The following is a 20,479-nucleotide window of genomic DNA, read 5'->3' on the forward strand; positions in this document are numbered from 1 at the left end:
CACCCTGCTGTATCCCTGAGTGCCCACGCTCCCCTTTGTGGGGTTCAGGTGGGGACACCGTGCTGGGAAGGCACCTCTGGGCAGGGACACAGCCTGTGCCAACCCCGGGGTCTGCCTGTCCCTTTCCAACATCACACTAGCAAAGGACATTGAAGCATCCTTTTCCATTTGACTGCAGCCACCTTACTGGGAGCAGTGGGCGGGCTGCTGCTGCAGCCTCCGCACCCAGAGCCGCTCGGGTGAGGAGGGCATCCCGCTCCCCGGGCACTCACGGGGGCAGCTGGAGGCAGTGGGAGATGTGCTGGCACTGGGGGGGAATTGGGCAGCGCTGTGCAACCCCTCTGCTCTGCCCCGGGGAGGAGCAGAGCCCCCGGTGCCTCCTGCCCCGGGAACACCCCGGGCACAGCGGCAGAAGGACGGGGCTGGGACAGGGGCGGCGTGTCCTGAGCCAGGCGAGGGCCCAGCAGGGTCAGTCCCTTCATCGTGACAAGCGTGACAGGCACCACGGGCAGCGGAGCAGGGCTGGACACTCGAGAACACGAGTGCCCCACGGCCAGGAAAGGGCTGGAAGGCACCGGTGCCCCCCAAAAGGACCCAGCCCGAGGTGTCCCAGCACGGGTGAAGCCTGAAGGGCGGGGGAGGCCGCGGCAGGGCAGGGACGGGGCAGGGCTGCGGGATGGGGCCGGAGGGGTCCGGCGGAGCGGGGAGAGAGGAGCCGGAGCATCCCTGGAAGGCGCGGGGGATGGGAGCGGCACACGCACACGCACACACACATTACCCACATGCACACGGCAGCAGCACCAACAGCCCCTGCCAGCGCCTGCAATCGCTGGAGCGCCGCTCCTGCGCCTCTCCCTCCTCCTCCTCCTCCTCCTCCTTCTCCTCCTCCTCCTCCTCCTCCTCGCTGCCCACCGGCCTGCGGCACCCCTCACCCCTCCGCGGCCTCCGGCCCCACCAGCGCTCAGACAATGACTTCATGCGGATTATGCATCTGAAGAAATCACCAGCTCCCAGATAGCCACAGGGGGAGGTATCCATGTGTTTGGCAGGGAAGCAGCCTCCTGCTCGCCTTCCTTCTCCTCCTCTTATCTCCTCGCACACGGCAGCTGCCTGCTCTCCAGCGATGGTCGCCTGCGGTCCCCCCGCGCGGCGCTGAGCGAGGCCCCGGCGCATCCCCGCTCCCACGCTTGCACCAAGGTACCAACGAGGCTATTTTTATTCCCCCCCCTTCTTTTCCGGTTCACCAGCCGCTGCCGGGCTCGGTGCCTCAGCACCCTCGGTGCCTGCACATCTCCCGCTCCCTCCCGTGTTCCCAGCCCCGGCTCCCTCGGCGCAGCGGCAGCACCACCAGCCCGGCTCCAGCCACGGCCGCCGGCCCTGATTCCAGGTTTGCATCCTTCATTCCTTCATCTGGTTGGCGATGCGACAGTGCCATTTGTGGGAGGTGGAGGGGGAGCGGGGCAGGTGGGAGGGGAGGGGGAGATAAGGTGATGGGGGGGGGGGGTGGGCAGAGCACCCCAGTCCTGCCGTGGGATGGGGAGGGCAGGGAGGAGGTGGGAGGGGGGGGGAATGCAAGAGGCTGCATCCAAATAAATGTATTTATGAATATGAATATATACATGCATATCTGTGTGTGTATATATATATATATATATATATATGTAGGCTTGGGGGCAAGAGCAGGGCACAGCAAAGCACCTGCCCCTGGCGGGCGCTGCCGGGCACAGCCCTGCCATGGGCTGGGCACCCACAGCACCCACGAGGCACCCACGGGCTCCCTTCCCGGCAGAGTGGCCACCCCGGGCTGCTGGCACTGACCATGATGGACCTGAAAGTGGACGAGGAGGAGGTGGACAGCGGGCAGCCGGTGAGCATCCAGGCCTTCGCCAGCAGCTCCACCCTGCACGGGCTCTCGCACATCTTCTCGTACGAGCGGCTGTCGCTGAAGCGCGTGGTCTGGGCGCTTTGCTTCCTGGGCTCGCTGGCGCTGCTCGCCCTGGTCTGCACCAACCGCATCCAGTACTACTTCCTGTACCCCCACGTCACCAAGCTGGACGAGGTGGCGGCCACCAGGCTCACCTTCCCCGCCGTCACCTTCTGCAACCTCAACGAGTTTCGCTTCAGCCGCGTCACCAAGAATGACCTGTACCACGCCGGCGAGCTCCTGGCCTTGCTCAATAACAGGTGGGTGCCGGTGCCTTGAGGTGGCCCCAGGTGACATCTCAGTCGCTCTGGATGCAGCCAAGAGCCACCAGGTCCTGCTGATGCTCCTGGGCACGTGGCTCCCACACTGGGCTGCCCCAGATGGCTCCAGCGCACACAGCTCCCATCCCCAGTGTGCAGCACATGCAGCAGGGCCAGGGCCACCTCCCTGGGTTCCTGTGGGGCTGATCCTGCACACCTGGCTCCAGTGCCATGTCTGGATGCCATCCCATGCAGCGAGGCCAGGGGTGCCAGCAGGTGAAGCCACTGACCCACACCCCAGCCTGGTGCCATTCCTTGGGCTGTGGAAGCCCCTCACCTGTGGCTGTGGTGGCTCCTTGGTGCTGCCAAGCTGCTGTCAAGAGCCTGGTGCACTCCCTGCCCATGCCAATGCCAAGGGGCGTCACTGCTGTCCCCAATCCTGCCCCAGGGAGGGGTTTTCAGGCATGACAGCAGAGCTGAGACCAAGAACATTCAGTCCCTGTCCCAGCAAGGCCACCACCTCACCAGGACACCACCAAAGGCTCAGGGCAGGTGGCTGGGTGGCCTGAACCAGGGCTGGTGCTGTTGGACCAGCAGAGGGACAAGTGGGATGGGTTTGGAAGGTGGCCACTGCCCAGCTTCTCCTCATCCATCCTTCTGCCATCTTTCATGTGCCTCTGGGCCCCTTTGTGCTGTTGGATGCTCTGGAAATGCCCCGTGCAAGGTGGGGCTGTGCTGAGCCCATGCCGGGGTCGCTCCTGGGAACCCCAAACGGCCTTTGCCGGTGGGAGCAGCCACCACAGCCAGGCCTGAGCCTCTCCCTGCTCTTTCCCCCAAGATACGAGATCCCAGACATCCAGACAGCGGATGAGAAGCAGCTGGAGATCCTGCAGGACAAGGCCAACTTCCGAAACTTCAAGCCCAAACCTTTCAACATGCTGGAGTTTTACGACCGGGCTGGCCACGACATCAGGGAGATGCTGCTGTCCTGCTTCTTCCGTGGGGAGCAGTGCACCCCCGAAGACTTCAAAGTGGTGAGTGACCCGTGGGCCCTGCCCAGTGCCACCTTTCCCCCATGCAAGGAGGGTTTTTGCCCACCTGTAGCTGCTCCTGCCTCCTCCCAGCTCGGAAGGGAGCGTCAGCACCGTCACTGAGGGGATGCTGTTGGGGTTTGGAGGCCCAGGCTGTCCCCAGGAGCACGTGTGGCTCCGTACAGCTCCGTGGGCTGCTCCCACGTGGGCACAGCTCCCCGGGATCATTTGGGCTCTGCAAAGCAGGGTTGTGCCGGGCTGGAAGCTGCCATGGTGAGGAGGCTCCAGTGGAGAAGCAGGGAGAGCACGGATGGCAGAATCCCTTGGGAACACAGGTCCCAGTGGCTCCGTGCTGCGCCCTGCCATGGAGCTTGCTCTTGTGCTGTGGATCCAGCACACAATAAAGCCTTTATCCCTGCTCTGCCTGGCCCCATCCAGCTGGGGACAGAACAGTGCCGGCTATTCGGGGCTGCCTAATCAATTCGGCAGCCGCGGCCGCTGCTCCCGAGCAGCTCCAGCGTGGGGACTCCTTCGGGGTCCCCATCCTCGTCACCAGCCCAGGGGGGTCCCCCTCGTGTCCCACGCTGAGCATGGCCGGGTGTGTGCAGGGCCCAGGTCCCGGTGCAGTTCGGGTGATTTTAATCATCGGCATTAAATTCCTGTCATGGGCTCTTTGCACGAGCAGGTGTCTGTTGTCAGCCATGAGGCGTTTATTTGTTAAATGGAGGCACGTTGCACCCGGAGGGGGCTGGATCCCCTCCAGCAGGGCCAGCTCCATCCCATGCCTGGTTCTGATGTTGGCTCCTGCCAGGGCACGGTCGCGTTTTCTGCACTGAACCATCCTCAGGGACCCTCATCCCTGCTCCCTCCCTGCATCTCTTGGGTTCCAAATCCCTGTGTTCTGCATCCCCTTCAACCAGCAAAAGCCAAACAGGCTCGCAGCTGGTTTGTTATTCCTGCCTGGATTATTCCTTGCAAGCAGGTTGGGATGATTTAATGGATTTGATTAGAGGAAGCTGGCTCTCTGCTGCGTCTCTGTTGCTCCTTGGGGTCTGGCACGGGGAGGTCTGTGTGTGGTGGGGCTGGGATGGGCTCCTGGCACTCTCAGAAGCTTGTAGGGGATTGTCTCAGCAGCAAATTCCTGCTGCCTTGCTGCTCCCTGCACGGGCTGAGCTGGGCTCGGTGCTGCCCTGGGCCTGGTGGCTGATCTGGGGGTGCTGGGGACCACAACCAGGCTTGCACCATCTGCCCTGGTCCTGGCATTGCTCATCCCCCTCCATGTCCCCCCCCGAGCTGTGTGCAGGGTACAGGGACACCCCAGTGGAGCTGAGCAGGCTCAGACTCATCCCAAACTGCAGAGTGAACCCTTTAAAAAGACCAGGGGGGACAATTGGCCCACCCCAGCTCTGTCTTGGCTCCTCACAGCCCCTCCGGCACAGGGCAGTGTTTGGTGCCCAGCAGAGCTCCCCCTTCATCAGCCCAGGACAGGGACAAGGATGCACAGGGAGGTGCCTTGATCTCCTCCCCAAAATCCTGGCATGACCTCAAAGCCTGGAGAGGCAAGCACAGAGCTGAGGGGCAAGTCTTGAACCTGAGGGACATGGGGGAAGGTTTCCCCGTGCCCAGAGCCCCACACAGGGATGGGACAGACAGGGACACACACATTTCCCTTTGCAGGAGGGGCTCGCCCTCGCTGTCGCCCCGTTTTGGGGCCACGCTCCCTGGCACCCTCATTAGCAGCACAGATCGATGTTTCACTCTTCCTACTTCATTATTTATGAGCTGGAGCCCTCCCTCCCCTGCGGGAGCTCTCGGCCCCCCCTCGGCTCTGCTCCTTCCTCCCCTCACCGCGAGGTTCCCCCGGGGCCCCGCACACCCACGGGGACGGCGCCTCACCCAGCAAGGGAGGCTCCCATCTCTGGGCTCTGAATCCCGGGAAAAAGGAGAAATGCAGAGGATGAGCTTCCTCTCCACACCCCAGCATGGGAATTGCGGCTGCACAATCAGGGGAAGGTGCCCCGTGCTTGGGAAGCCCCTTTGGGGTGGTCGGTGCAGCCAGGGGGGCAGGAGTGGCTGTGCCCAGGGGTGGCACAATGTGAATTTGCGGCTTTTCCTTCTCACCCCATCCCTGTCCTGCTCTGGGGCACGGTGGCTGAGCCCAGAGCCCTGGGCATCGTGCATGGGACAGCCTGGATGAGCTGGAGAGGATTAAGACCTCTGGACCGTTTCCATGAGGCTCCAGGGCTGAGCTGGCACTGGGGAGAATTGAGTTTGACGTGGAGATCATGCCGCTGCCTTTTGCATTGGATTCTGCATCCTCTGCCCTGGAAACACCGGGTGCACAGAGCCAGAGCCAGGCAGGGAGCAGGAAGGGTCTGCAGCAGCCCCAGCAGACCCCAAGCACACTCCTCCTCTCCTCCTTCCTCCCATCTCCGGGGCAGAGCAGGAGCTCCTGCGATGGAGAACAGATCCTGTTCCCCACTGCTCCTGCTGGGCCTCCCCACCCTCCTTCTGACCCCTCTGCACCCTGCTGAACCCCACTAGACACCTCCAGATCCTGCTGCACCCTCAGACTCTGCTACACCCCAGTGTGTGCCCCTCTGCACCCCCAAAATCCTCTGCACCCCTGGGCTCCCTGCTCAGCCCACCTCACTCCAGCTGAGGGTGTTGGAGCTCTGCTCCTGCCACCCTGGGAACATGGTGTGGCTTCTTCCCTGGAAAAAAACCCTTGTGTGGGTCAAACCTGCCCTGCTGGTGGGCACTGGGGTGTGGGATCTCGGAGAGGTGGGCACAGCAGGGAATTGGGGTGTGGGATCTCAGAAGGGTGGGCACAGTAGGGCACTGGGCTGTCCTGCAGCCCCTGTGGGATCTCAGAAGGGTGGGCACAGTAGGGCACTGGGCTGTCCTGTAGCCCCTGTGGGATCTCAGAGGGCACTGGGCACACTAGGGCACTGCGGTGTGGGATCTCAGAGGGGTGGGCACAGTAGGGCACATTCAGGGCTGTCCTGCAGCCCCTATGGGATCTCAGAGGGGTGGGCACAGCAGGGCACGCTCAGGGGTGCCCTGCAGCCCCCATGGGATCTCAGAGGGTGGGCACAGTAGGGCACTGAGGTGTGGGATCTCGGAGGGGTGGGCACAGTAGGGCACATTCAGGGCTGTCCTGCAGCCCCTATGGGATCTCGGAGGGGTGGGCACAGCAGGGCACTGGGCTGTCCTGCAGCCCCTATGGGATCTCGGAGGGGTGGGCACAGCAGGGCACGTTCAGGGCTGTCCTGCAGCCCCTGTGGGATCTCAGAGGGGTGGGCACAGCAGGGCACGCTCAGGGGCGCTCAGCCGGGGGTGCTGCTGCTCCCCTGCTCCCCCCGGCTCTCAGCCCCGCGGGATCCAGGCCCCAGCCCCTTCCCCAAGCGCAGCCCCGGCCCCCCGTGGCCCCCCACGGCAGTCACAAGGCCGGAGCCCCGCGGCGAGCGGAGCTCCCCCGCCGTGCAGCGTTAGTGGATAATCACGGAGCCGGAGTGAGAAGCATCTCCAACACAGCTGGAGAGACCGGGCGCGGGAATTACTGATACCCAGACATTTCCTGGAGCTTTTGACAGTTAATAAACAAACCGCATGGGTCCATCTGGCTCTGGAAAAACAACTTGGGCGCCAGGCACGGCCACCGGCCCCAGACCTGCTTTGGGGCTGGTTCCCAGCAGCATCCCGAGCCCCAGCAGATCCCACCACGGTCCCCAGCGGAGCCGGTGCATTTACAAATTCTGTAAGACATTCGAGTGATTTATGCAAATCACTTTTTAAAGCGGCACACAGGCTCCTAAATTACTTATAAGCGTTGGAAACTGCTGGCACGGATCTGTGGTTTCTGGGCACTGATTCACCTCGGGCATCCCGGTGGTGTCCCCAGGGGCCCGGCCGAGCATCCTCACCTGGATCAGCGGCAATCTCCGCCCAAACCCTTCCCCACATCGGCCTCTCTCTGTGGCCGAGCAGCAGCAGGGTTTGACCCCCGAGGCTGCCCCGTTTTCCAGACGAACGGAGCAAAGCCAGCGGGACACGGGCGAGATAATCGGAGGTGACGGAGCAGAGGAGCCGCCGCGCACGGGACCGCCGCCGTTTGCTGGTGGTGACTCGGCTCTCCCGGGAAGTGCAGCGGGTTGGGAGTGCCCCAGCTCTGCTCGGCAGCCCGGAGATTTTCCCGTATCACTGTATTTTGCTCAAAGCAAATCATCCGGAAAGCAGCCGTGAGCTGTTTCACCCTCGGGCAGGGAGCGGAGACACTCAGGCGCTGCTCCTCAGCTGCCTCCTTGTCCCAGCTTCACCCAAGCATTCCCAGACCTGCTCAGGCAGAACAGGCGAGCTTTGGGCTGTGGTTTTGCTCACTCCACACTGGCACAAACGTGGATGGGAATCTCGTGGGAAGCTGCTCTTCACTCTCCCTCTGCAGCAGGACAGCGGCAGCACGGCCCCAGTGCCGTGGGACCAGCTCCAGTGAGCCCACCACCGCTGATCTTGGCCAAGATGGGGCAGAAGAGGATCAGGAACAAGGGGGATGAGAACACAGTGGCACCGTGAGAGGCCACCACGTGCTTCACCCCACAGCCACTTCATTAGAGCTGTGAACGGCACATCCAGCATCTCAGAGCTCTGGGAAACGGTGGGATTAGAGGAGAAGGACTTGTGGGATCAGGGTCAGGCTCATCTGGTGTCATTTAGTCCCTGGCTCTGCCCAGACCCAGCATCTCCCCCCGCACAGCAGCACCATGCACACCCAGAGGGGTCACACACCCCCAAAGCTCTGCACACACCCAGAGGGGTCACACACACAGAAAGCACCTTGCACATGTGGAGATGTCACACCCCAAAGCACTTTGCACACCCGGAGGTGTCATACACAGCTGGAGGCACCACGCACACCCAGAGGTGTCGTGCCAAGAGCTCAGAACATCTCAGCTTCACCTCTGGCCAATCCTCTTCCTCTTGCAATGCCTTTGCACACAAAGCCTCATTAACAAATGAATTATTAATGATTATTAATAAGCTGTAATGGCATTTGTGGCTGCTGGAGGAGATGAGGAGGCTTTCAAGTGGTATCCAGCCGCAATGGAGGTGAGGATTTCACAGCTGAGGACAGGGCACGTGTGTCCCCAGGGATGGAAGCACAGCCCTGGACAGCAGCAGCAGATGAGGGGTTCCAAGCTGTTCCTCTCAGCCTCCCTTTGCTGTTTTTCCCAGCCCCAGGCTGGGCAATAGCAAGGTGCTCTCTGAGGGTTCCAAAGGACCTGCCCAGAACCTCCTGGTGCCGTTTTCCCTCTCTCCCTGATATCAACTGGGGACAAGCCAGGCCGGAGGGGGCAGATCCCCTGAGCCTCTGGAGCCACAGATCTCCACAGAGAGACAGGAAATTAACTGTCTCATGGCCTTTTTGCCTCAGTTTAATGTCTCTGGCTGTTTAGAGCCACCTGTGTTTTATCGCCTGTGGAGCTTGGCCGGGGCTCCCGAGGCAACGCTGCAATTCCTGCTCCAGCCAGGGTTCAAGGAGCTCCTCACTGGCTCTTATTTATTTATACAGCTCTGACACTTGGATATTATAACCAATTATTTATTTTTGGAGGGTTTTTTTCGGTATGGAATGTTTGGTGTGTTTGTATCCAGGCTCTCAGCCTAAGGACGGAGCTGGGGCAGGGTGTTCCCACCCACTCTGCGATTTATCAGGGATTTTAAACCCCTGCTCTCCTGGCAGGGACAGGGAGACCCTTCCAGAGGCACCACATGCCAGGGCTGTGTGACTGCTCTACTTGGATTAGATTAGATTTGAAAAGCGTGATACGTGCGGAGCCGGAGCGAGCGAGCGCAGCAAGGAAACCAGACCGGAACACCGTGGGCTTTTCCCCCCTCCAATAAAACCGCCGGCTCGGATCTGCCTGCATGAACTGGCTGAGCGATTGTGAAGGATGTCGGAAAAAATCACAACCTGCTTACGGGAGATCCGCGATCGGCAGGAAACGCGGGAAGGCGTTGGCATCAGGGTCGGGAATAATCCCGGGAATTAGCGACACCTCGGCAGCATCTCCGCGTCCTGGCGCAGTCCTGGTGACCCCTGCACGGCACAGAGGGACACTGCCAGCGGGGAGATCACCGGGAAGCTCTCAGCGCTACAAACAGGTTCAATTATAGGAGCGTAAACAGATCTTGGGGAGGAGGATGCGGCGGCTGCGGAGCCGTCACGGCGGATCACAGCCAAGGCTCCAGGGACGCACTGGACTGCCCATGGAGCTGCAGGGGGTCCTGGCTGAGCCCCCCTAAACCCCAGGCCAGCGTGGCTGCAGGTGGCCTCAGTGCTCGGGGCAGCAGCGCCGGCACCCAGCAGGGCTGGCTGGGAAGAGCTTGCCCAGGAAAGCTTTGAAAGATTAATAGAGTTTAAATGGAAGCGTTTGGAGAGGAGATAAGGCTCATCTGATATGAAATCATATGGAACAACGGGATCCAGGGAGGCCCTGGCTCTATAATGAAGTCCACTTAGCACATTACTCACCATAATGTGCTTTTTATTAAAGTCCTGTGCTGCAGGTGCTGAGTCTGCAGCTGGGAACACGGGGCTGGAATGGCACAGGCACCTGGAGTACCGGACCCCGCCACCAGAAGCAGCCGGGGTGCGGCGTGGAAAAGGCACCTTCGGCTTCCCGTTTCCCATCCCGTTTGATCCAGGGATGCTCTGGCATCGCCGGGGCCCGCGGCTGGGGCTGGTGGGCCTGCAGGGACGGGGTGGAGAGGAGGCGGAGGTGGGGAATAATACAGAGGAAAAACTCCTTTTTAATCATCAATTTTTCTGCATTAGAATGTGACATGCTAATCCACTGTGAAGCGTCTAATCTGGGGGATAAAGGGCCGGATAACACAAGCTGCGCCCGGCTTGGCTGGCGGAGCGAGCCGAGGCAAGGTGGCAGCATCTGATAAGGGGTGCAGGATTAGTCCCGGCACAGATCCCGCCTGCCCGGGCAATCCCACCTTGCTTGGCTGCCTCTGCTCTGTCTCTCGCCAGGGTCAGGGAGGGATGTGCGGCCCTGGAGCTGTCCCAGAGCGGCTCATCCCGCCCAGAGCGGCAGTGGCAGCGCTGCCGGTGCCTCCACCACCATCTTGGCAGCTCTGCGAGCTGCTAAGCACATCCCTGGGCCAAGACACGTGGAAAACCTCATTTTTCTCCCTTTGGATTCGCACATCCAGGTGCGTGGTGGGAGCAGGACAACCCAGCCGTGGGGTCTCCGTCTGCCCCAAATGTCCACCCCCACGTGCTGCTTTGGCTGCCTCATCCCACCCCTCATCCCATCCCTTCCTGGCAGCCAGCTCCGACCTGCGGGCACCCCCAGGGATGACGTGGGCAGCTCAGCCCCGGCTCAGCCGGTCTTTGGCAGGGACGGGCAGTGCCCGTCACATAACCGAGCGGGTCCAGCTCCCGGGGCGCTTTCGGCGACATCCTCCCCGGGGCTCGGAGACCTGGGATAACAGAGCTTGCAATGTTGTTTTCTCCTCGCCTCCTCGGGGATTGGTTTATCTCTATGAATAACTCCATCCCGGCTTTGATCTCCTCTGCCATTAAAGCGTGACAGGCTGTGAAATGTGCTGTTGCTGCCGTCAAATCCCGCTCCCGCTTCCCCCCCGCCGCCTCCGTGCTCCCCCGCTCCGGGAAACCTCCTTTCCCAGGCCTTGAGGAGCCGCAGAGCAGCGAGCGGGGCCGAACCGCCCCGGGACAGCGGCCAAACACGGTGCTGGAGGCAGGAAAAACCCATCTCCTCCTCCTCCTCGCAGCCCACAGCTCTCCCTGGGGCGGCGAGCAGGGCACGGAGCATCCCCGGCCCCAGCGCCGGCTCGGGTGTGGCGGCATCACCCCAGCACCCGCCACGGGGGCTGATGTCACGGCTAATTATAGCATCCCCCGTCCCTCACCCCCGCCAAAGCTTTACCTGAGAGAGGGTAAAAATAACTCCCGGCGAGGGAGGAGCTGGAACGAGCCCAAGGACTCCTCCAGCATCTCCAAAACTCGCACAAACCAGGACGGCACCCCCCTGCCGCACTTTGTCCCCAATCTGGGGGTCAGGACGCGCTCCCCTTGGCTGGTGCCGCCGTGCTCCAGGCTGCGGCTGTCCCCGGTCACCTTCACCCGGCTCGGGTGTCAGCACTGGGACAGGTGGCGGTAACCGGAGCCGGGCCCTGCTGCTGCGATCCAGCCCCGGCGCACCCCGCGTGCTGTTTAAGCCGAGCGAAGCAGGTTAATGGCCCCAGTCGATGATGGAATGTTTTCATTACAGCATCTTTTTCTCTCTCTCTCTCTCCCTGCTGCAATCGCTCCCAAGAAGACACATTAAACCTCCCCGCGCCGAGGGAGCGGATCCGCCCCTGGGGCTGCCTGCTGGCCCCGGGCAGCACGGCTCACCTGTCCGAGCCCTGTGGGGCTAAACACCCCCCTCAACCTGCAATTCCTTAATTCTGTTTCCCTTCTCCTCTCGCCCTAACAGCCAAGGCACGGGAACCCAGTGCCAGAGCTGGGAGCAGCAGAAATCCCAGCCCAGCCCCGGACAGCTCCTCCCTGTCCTGAGCATCCCGAGCTGTGTGGGATCAGCCCAGTGTGTTCCCATTCTGCGCCCACAGAGCTGGACCAGCCCAGCTCTTCCAAACCCCTGCCAGGAGCAGCCCTGATGCTGTCACAGCCCTGTCCTGCGGCTGCAGCTCATCCCCACCACAGACACAGGGCACCTATGACCTGGCCCCCATATCCTGGTGGCTCCGAGCCACCCAATTCACCTTCCTGACTCTCTTTTCTAGGCAGAGTTTTCATCTCAAATTCTCTGGGATGCTCCCAAAAGGTGTAACCTTGATCTTGGCCTGATGAAATTTCATCCTGTGGCTCTGGCGCTCATCCCCAAGGTCATCCATTCTTTCTCCCAGGTCTCCAAGTGGCATCTGCCAGTGTTCCTCTTACACAAGGGCCCTATTGAAGGGAATACTGAGCTTGGGGAGCCCCAGAATGGGACGCCCCAGTGTCACATTGTGGATCATTGCCCCTGGCAGGGATCCCCAGCGCCTGTTCCACTGGCATCACCTGCCCAGGAATCTCTGATAACTCTGCTGGTATCAGATCAGATTTTTACAGAGTTCCTGACTGATTTGTCCTCCCAGTTTGTGGTGTCCATGTGTGCCGGGATGTGCTCAGGGACCAGGAACCCTGCAGGGTGCACAGGGAAGGAATCAGAGCAGCTGAACTGAGGGCTTGGGGTGAGCTTCTCCCAGCCAGGCACCGGCCCAAAGCTCCCATCCAGCCCCTGCACATCCAAGTGCTGCCGGATTTAGATTCTCCCCCGGTGCCGGGATGGGGCTGGAGATTGCTCTGTGGTCTCTGGATGCTTTTATCAAGTGCTGAGTACAGGAAAAGCAGCAAACCACGAGAAGGGGCTGCGCTGCTGCAGAGAGGAGACGCCCGTGCAGCTCCATCCCAGCTTCCTGCACCAGAGCTGCTCCCTGGGACCCTGAGCCCGGCTGGTTCAGCAGCACAAGGCCTGGAGCCATTCCTTGAAGGAAGAGGGGGCTCCCTGTGCCCCACTGGAATCCAAAACAGGAGGTGACGTGCCCAGCACTGACTGGGCTCTGCAGAAGGACTCGTTGCCTGGACAGCACCCAAATCCTGCCAAGACCAGCCCTGCTCAGAGGAGGACAGACCTCACAGCACCGGGAATGTTGGATTTGCCGGATTCTCACGTGCACACGCCGGTGCCCTGCGGCACAGGGGGATGAGCCTGCAGGGATGGGCACTGCCAGGGCAGGAGGAGCACCGTGGGAGCCTGAGGACACCACAGCATCCTTCCCTCCACCTGGACCACCACTGAACCAGGACAGTGTCACGGGCATTTTGGGAGAACCTCTGGCTCCAGCTGGCCTGGGGATGAGCGCAGAGAGCCTGGCATACGGCGGCTCTGGAGGCAGCCGGGGTCCCAGCAGGGAGGGCTGGGCCTGGCTGGAGCAGCCGCTGGGGCTGCCAGGGCCAGACCACGCCAGGATGGAGGGCACGGCGTGGGGGCACAGCGCTGGGTACCTGCCCACACGGTGTGCCCCCAGCCTGGCAGCCCCTGGGGGCTCCCGCGGCGCCTCTGGAGGCCGTGATGTCTCTGCTCCGTCCTGGCAGCCGGAGCCGGCCGGTCCCTGGGGGCCCGGGGAGCCCGCGGAACCGCCCCTCGCTCCTCCTCCCCTCCTGCTCCTGATATACCCTCCTGGCTCCGAGCATCCCGAGCATCCCTCTGCTCCTCTCCCTCACTCCCGCTCGCCTCACTCCTTTTCCTTTCTCCGTTTCTCTTCTCTGAACTTGCCCCTTCCCCCTCCCCTGATCTCCCCAGCCCCTCTCTGCTGAGGAACTGACTGAAGACCCCCAGGCTGGGGCAGGGCACGGGCCAGGACCCCCACAACAGAGCCAGGACCTCCACACCACAGTTGGGATCCCCAGGCTGGGCAATGCCTCTCCAGATATTCTGCACCATCTCCTTCTCCAGGGAGGAAGCACCAGAAGATGCTGCAGCCACTGAGAAGGAAGAAGATGAAGCAGACGAGTTTCTATATGGGCAGGAGGAGGAGGATGAAGAGGACGAGGAGGACACAGGGACAACCACGGACTTCGTGGCCTTTGCCAGCAGCTGCACCCTGCACGGGCTGAGCCACATCTTCGTGGAGGGCAGCCTGGGCGCCCGGCAGGCGCTGTGGGCGCTGGCCTTCCTCCTCTCCCTCTCCGTCTTCCTCTACCAGGTGGCCGACCGCATCGCCTACTACCTGGAGTACCACCACGTCACGCTGCTCAGCGAGGAGGAGAGCCCCGAGATGACCTTCCCCGCCGTCACCTTCTGCAACATCAACCGTGTGCGGCTCTCGCAGCTCAGCCACGAGGACCTGCTCTACCTGGCCCCTCTGGTGGACTACGAGCCCGGCATGGAGCTGGGCTTCACCCCTGCCCAGCCGGGCCCCTGGGAGGAGGACGAGCCCCTAAATTTGTACGGGTTTTTTAACCGCACTTGCCACCAGCTGGAGGACATGCTGCTGAGCTGCAGCTACCGCGGCCAGCGCTGCGGCCCCGGGGACTTTGCGCCGGTGAGTAGCCCCAGGGTGGCCCGGCACGGGGAGCAGCTCCGGAGCTGGTCGGTGTTGGATGTTGGATCAGGCACGGCAGGTGATGCTGCTCTTGCAGGATGATATTTCAGCTCCATCTGCCAGAGCTGGGGATGGCACCGGCGGTGGAGCTGCTCTGGTGGGACATGGAGCGTGTCCCCGGGGCTGTGCTCGCTGAGGGGGTGCCTGGCACCTCCATCCTGGTGCCATCAGGGCTTGTGGGGCACCGTGTGGTGTGAGCCCACTGCCCTCACATGCCCCTTGCCCAGGCTGGCAGCAGCTCCATGGTTTTGGGGCCATGCTGGCTGCTGGAGGCGAGAGCTGGAATGGCCGAGGAGGGATGGGGGGGTCCAGGATCCCGTCCAGCCCTGTCCTCTGCAGGGATGGAGGAGGGCTTGGAGGAGGTGCCAGTGCAGGCATCAGGCTGAGTGCCACCACCTTGGGGAGCCACAGCTGCCACAGGCTCTCTGGGGCTGTAAATCTGCAGTGTCTCCTCTGAGTCCATCCCTGTGGGAGCATCTCCTCCTTCACCAGGGCCAGGATGGGCAGTTCCAGCACTGAGAGATCCAGTGGGTCAGAAGCCTGGGTCGGACCATGCCCAGGCTGGGATGGCTGAGTTTTGGGGCTGGGGACGCTCTCCTGGCTCCGTGCTGTGGCTGCACACAGAGGGGCCTCAGCCTCAGCCCTGTGTCCTCTCCTGCAGGTCTTCACCCGCTATGGGAAGTGCTACACCTTCAATGCGGGGCAGGACGGGAAGCCCCGGCTCATCACCATGAAGGGGGGCACTGGAAATGGCCTGGAGATCATGCTGGACATCCAGCAGGACGAGTACCTGCCAGTGTGGGGGGAAACAGGTAACCCACTGCCCCAGTGGGCCCACTCAGCCACCAGCAGCTCCTGGGGTGCTGCCCAGCCCCTTCCCACCTCCCCAGACCACAGATCCACATCCCTGAGGCTCCCTTCTCTTCCCTCCTTCCATTTCTCATCACTTCTGCTCTTTTCTTTCCCTTTTCCTCCTTGTCTTTGCTCTTTGCCATGGCAACTCCCCATCGTTTAGACACGCAGCCATCACTTGTTTATAAATAGAGTCAAATACTTTCCCTGCCACACTCCTGGGTGTGGAGCAGGGGGGTCGGGGTGGAGGGGGCAAGGACATGGTGCAGCAAACAGATGGACAGATGGATGGACATGTGGATGAATGACTTGGCCCGGGGGAAGCATGGGAGGCAGGAGTTGTGGTCTCTGTCCCAGCAGGCTCGGCACAGCCCCTCGGAGCAGGGACAGTGCTGTGCTCACCCCACTTCTCTCTGCCACAGATGAGACCTCATTCGAAGCCGGGATCAAGGTGCAGATCCACAGCCAGGACGAGCCCCCTCTGATCGACCAGCTGGGCTTCGGGGTGGCTCCCGGCTTCCAGACCTTTGTGTCCTGCCAGGAGCAGCGGGTAGGAACTGGGCAGGTGTGGGATGTCCCCTCCCACCCCGCGCTGTGGGAGCAGAGCCTCCTCGCTGTGCCCCTGTCCCCACGCTGGATGGACGGGAGGATCCCGTCCTGGGGACCACTGCCATGAGGGTCTGTCCCTGAACTGCAGGGGGTTCTTCCTCACTGCTGGCTTCTCTCCCCTTCCAGCTCATCTACCTGCCACCTCCCTGGGGCGACTGCAAGGCCGTGGCGGGCGACTCGGAGTTCTACGACACCTACAGCATCACGGCGTGCCGCATCGACTGCGAGACCCGCTACCTGGTGGAGAACTGCAACTGCCGCATGGTGCACATGCCAGGTGAGCCCCGTGCCCGGCCAGGCCCGGCCCTGCCCTCCGCTGTGCTCGCACCTGGAACACCTGCTCTGTGTCTCCCCAGGCGATGCCCCTTACTGCACCCCGGAGCAGTACAAGGAGTGCGCGGATCCGGCCTTAGGTGAGGCTGCCCGGCCCTGGGGGTGGGACGGAGCTGCGCCCTTGGGTTCCTCCATCTCGCCATCGCCCTCTCTCCCTGCACAGATTTCCTGGTGGAGAAGGACAACGAGTACTGCATCTGTGAGATGCCCTGCAACATGACGCGCTACGGCAAAGAGCTCTCCATGGTCAAGATCCCCAGCAAGGCCTCGGCCAAGTACCTGGCCAAGAAGTACAACAAGTCGGAGCAGTACATTGGGTAAGGCACCATGGCCACGGTGGTGGGGCAGGGTCTGGTCCCTCCATCCCAAACCTCAGCCTGACGCCCCTCCTGTCCTGCACAGGGAGAACATCCTGGTGCTGGATATCTTCTTTGAAGCCCTCAACTACGAGACGATCGAGCAGAAGAAGGCGTACGAGGTGGCGGGTTTGCTGGGTGAGTGTTGGTGGCTCTGGGGAGCCCTGTGACAGCAGGGCCCAGCCCAGCCAGAGTTCCCCAGCAAGGTGGCCTTGTGCTGGCCCTGTCACCATGGCCTGTTCCCAAGGCACTGGGATGTGCTGAGAGCACAGATGTGGAGCAGGGCACCCCAGGCACCAGTCACAGTGGTGACAAGTTCTGCCCCTTTCTCTGCTCCCTCTGCCCCCCACTCTGGACTCAGGCCACCCTGATGGTTTCCCTCTCCTCTGCAGGTGACATTGGAGGGCAGATGGGGCTGTTCATTGGGGCCAGCATCCTCACAGTGCTGGAGCTGTTTGACTACGCCTATGAGGTGAGCGTCTCCTCCGTCCCAAGGCTGTGCTCGTGTGGGATGAGGGGAATGGCCACCCCTGAGCCCCACGGGGCTGACATGTGGCTCTGGCAGGTGATAAAGCACCGGCTGTGCCGGCGGGGCAAGTGCCGCAAGAACCACAAGAGGAACAACACAGACAAGGGCGTCGCGCTGAGCATGGATGACGTGAAGCGCCACGTGAGTACGGGGCACAGCACGGTCCCCTCTGCCTGTCCCTGTCTGCTTGTCCCCTCTGCCCATCCCTTCCTGCCTGTCCCCTCTGCCTGTCCCCTTCCTGCTTGTCCCCTCCTGCTTGTCCCTTCCTGCTTGTCCCCTTTGCCTGTCACCTCCTGCCTATCCCCTCCTGCCTGTCCCCTCTGCCTGTCCTCTCTGCCTGTCCCTTCCTGCCTGTCCCCTCTGCCTGTCCCCATCTGCTTGTCCCCTCTGCCTGTCCCCTCCTGCCTGTCACCTCCTGCCTGTCCCCTCCTGCAGCTCAGGGGTGGGGAGTCACCGTTTTGGGGAGCCCCTGGGAAAGGAGCAGAGGGCCCAGGCAGAGATGCCGTGGGGGGATGGCACTGGGTCTCTGCAAGGACCTGGATGAAAGCAGCAGCCCCAAAATCCCCTTTATCCTGCAGAATCCCTGCGAAAGCATACGGGGGCACCCAGCAGGCATGACGTACGCAGCCAACATCCTACCTCACCACCCGGCCCGGGGCACCTTTGAGGACTTCACCTGCTAACCGACGTCTGGATGTACAACCTGAGCTACCAAAGCCCTGCGAGAGCTGCCCTTCTCCCCGCCAGCGCCAGCGGAGAGACACATCTAGGGGCCCTTTGCTCCTCGGCACGGTGGGACACGGACAAGAGCGACGGCCTCGGATTTCGGGGCGGGCAGTGGGGTCGGGCGACGCCGGACCCTGGCGCAGCTGCTCTGCGCCTGCCCTGCTCCTTCAGAGACTCCAGGATGCTCCAGCCCGGCCGTCCCGCGGAGCGGGAGCGACACGCACAGTGGGCCAGGGCACGGGCCTGCCCCGGCTCCCCCTTGGCTCCCCTCGGCCTTTTTAACTAAAACCCAGAAGCCAAGAAGAAGCAGCCGTCCGGCCGCAGTCTCCATCCACAGCCCTGTCCGTCTGTCCTCCGTCGTCTCCATGCTCATCCTACTCCAACGCCTTGGCCGCGCCTGCTGGGCCCCCTGTGCCTGCTGGGGGGCTCACTGGGGAGCCCCTGGCGTGCCTGGCACAGGGCAGCAGCCCGGGAATCCCTGGAGAGCCCCTCTGTCCCCCGGCACCTCAGCCCGGGCGCTCCTGGCACGAAGACGCGGCACCTCCACCTGTCCAGAACGTCTTCCTTGGCCCTGCCCTGGGATCAGCCCCGGGATCAGCCCCAGGATCAGCTCCAGGAGCACCGGAGGGGGCTCAGCTGGGAGGTGCCACCTGGGCTCTGGGGACACCGGGCACTGTCCCTCCCTGCCCGCTCCTCCTGGCCTCTGGGCAGCCTGGCCAGCTCCAGCACTGCCCCATGGTCCCTCCCGTCCGCAGGGAACCCTGTGGCCCCAAACCCAGCCATCCTCGGGGAGAAGGGCACAAGGAAACTCCTGGTCCCACTTGTCCCCAGCTGGGGACACCCCCTTGGCACCACCGTGGCTGGGCAGGCACCGGAGCCCCAACTCCCCAGGGTTCAGAGGGGGCTCTGGGGCTCCAGCCCCGCTGAGCCCCAAAAGCTGCTGCCCTGGGGGGTTTGGGGTGTCTGTGGGTTCCCAGAACCTCTGCTGCCCCTCCCTGGCACAGCCCTGTCCTGGCTGGGGTCTGTGGCCACCTGTCAGAGCCCACCAGTCCCTCTGAGGTCCCCATCTGGCCCCCCAACCCGTCTCCCAGCCCCCAGGCCAGAGCCCTCCCCGGGCCCAAGTGCTACTTATCTTTAAGAGCTTTTGCAATAAGTCTTTTTAGTAATTTTTTTTTTCTAAACTGCAGTTTTGTTTTTTATTCTTGTCATTTTTATTTTTATTATTTGCTTCCTGACCAAAATTAGGAACTGGGGGTTAGTCCTTTGTATCCAGCGATCACCCAAAGACGACGGGTCGGCCACATCCATAAATTTTCTTATGGATTTCTCCTAATGTTTCATCACGTTTCATTTATTTATTTTCTTTCTTTCTCTTTCCCATTCAAGCTTTTAAAGATGGGGCTGGGATTTGACCTTGAGGCTCACCTGTTGAAGAAAACGCTTTTTTGTTATGTCATCGGCATTTTATATTTCTTATATATAATATATATGACTATATATATATGTGTACATATATATATATATCTATATGCATCATGCCAGTGTAGATACCCATCCAGTAGCATTTAGGCCTTGTTCTTGTGCCATTTTTTTTTTCTGTTACTGATCTCTGAATGCCTTCAAGTGTATAAAGTGTGGAATTCTCTCCGGTATCTGTACTATGTACACACATTTTCATAGGAAGCACAATAAGATGACAGATGCATTGTACATCAATACCTGCTACTCTTAACAACGATGATATAAAGAATGATATAAATGATATAACTCCCCCACGCTGAGCCTTTCTCTCTTGCTGAGCTGCTGGAAATGCTCCCCTGAGGAGGCAGGTGGGGATGGCCTTGTCCCGGGATGGAGCAGAAAGGGAAGGGGGGGAAAAACAGGGAAAGGGAAGGGGAGGAAAAAGCTTTGGGCCAGATTTCCAGAGCAGGGTGTGCCCTGTGTCAGAGGCTGAGCTGAGCCTCCCTTTCCTGGTGCCTCATCCAGCTCCAGCCTCGCTGATTTCCCAAGGAATTCCTCCCAAGGGACACAGGGCTGGAGGAGGGAGTGATTCCTGCTCCCCAGCAGGGAAAGGAGAATTTACACTCACAGAGCTCTTAATCCCTGACAGCTGCAGCACCTCCGTGGTTTGGGACCCACCTGAGGCCCAACAGGAGTCACCAGGTGGAATTTCACCCTGGGAGCACAACCCAAATGTAACGCACACCTTTTGTCCTAAAAATTTCCGGCTACAAAGAGCAATAGTAACAACAGAGCAGATCCAGCAGTGGGCATCCAAAAAAAGCCCTCAGGACTCCATGGAGACGGAATAATAGGGATGGGAGTGGGCAGGGAAGGCTGAAATGCCAACGCACACCCACACCATCCTCCCCCCCGGTCCCTTGGCTCCGACCTGTCCCCTGGCTCCTGGAAATGGCAGAAATGCAGTTCTGCATCTCAACGAGAGCGCTCTCACTCTTCTCTTGGCTCTTCCCGGCCGGAGCTGGAGCTGCAAAGGCCAGGGGGTGGGATTGGAAGGAGAAGGGGGCCAGGAGGGCGTTAATGAACGCGGGTAATTAATCACAGCCCAGCCGTGCCCGCAGCACCCCCGGCTCCGGGAGGGAGCTGTAATCCCCGCGGGAGCTGCAGGCTGTGCTGCGAGCAGGTCACCCCGTCCATCTGTCACTGCTCAGGGCTCC

General features: G+C 61.4%; 1 protein-coding gene across 2 annotated transcripts; it reads left to right on the plus strand.

The window, feature by feature from the left end:
- Window positions 1-832: 832 nt before the first annotated feature.
- Window positions 833-19,576, plus strand: ASIC1 (acid sensing ion channel subunit 1). Of its 2 annotated transcripts, XM_054293541.1 has the most exons (13): window positions 833-1,197; window positions 1,317-1,387; window positions 1,790-2,184; window positions 3,023-3,218; window positions 15,058-15,208; window positions 15,671-15,798; window positions 15,984-16,134; window positions 16,214-16,270; window positions 16,354-16,507; window positions 16,593-16,684; window positions 16,939-17,018; window positions 17,112-17,216; window positions 17,654-19,576. In XM_054293541.1, exons 3-13 carry the CDS (start codon window positions 1,820-1,822, stop codon window positions 17,756-17,758), a joined length of 1,584 nt encoding a protein of 527 aa, XP_054149516.1. In that variant the 5' UTR covers window positions 833-1,197; window positions 1,317-1,387; window positions 1,790-1,819; the 3' UTR covers window positions 17,759-19,576. The 2 variants fall into 2 exon arrangements, with proteins under 2 accessions (XP_054149516.1, XP_054149518.1); XM_054293543.1 differs by lacking the exons at window positions 833-1,197; window positions 1,317-1,387; window positions 1,790-2,184; window positions 3,023-3,218 and adding an exon at window positions 10,284-14,336.
- The last annotated feature ends 903 nt before the right edge of the window (window positions 19,577-20,479 follow it).

The sequence above is a fragment of the Melozone crissalis genome, unplaced genomic scaffold (genome assembly GCF_028551555.1).
Source record: "Melozone crissalis strain CALT ecotype California unplaced genomic scaffold, PUWL_Pcris_2 ptg000160l_1, whole genome shotgun sequence".
NCBI classification, from domain to species: Eukaryota; Metazoa; Chordata; class Aves; order Passeriformes; family Passerellidae; genus Melozone; species Melozone crissalis.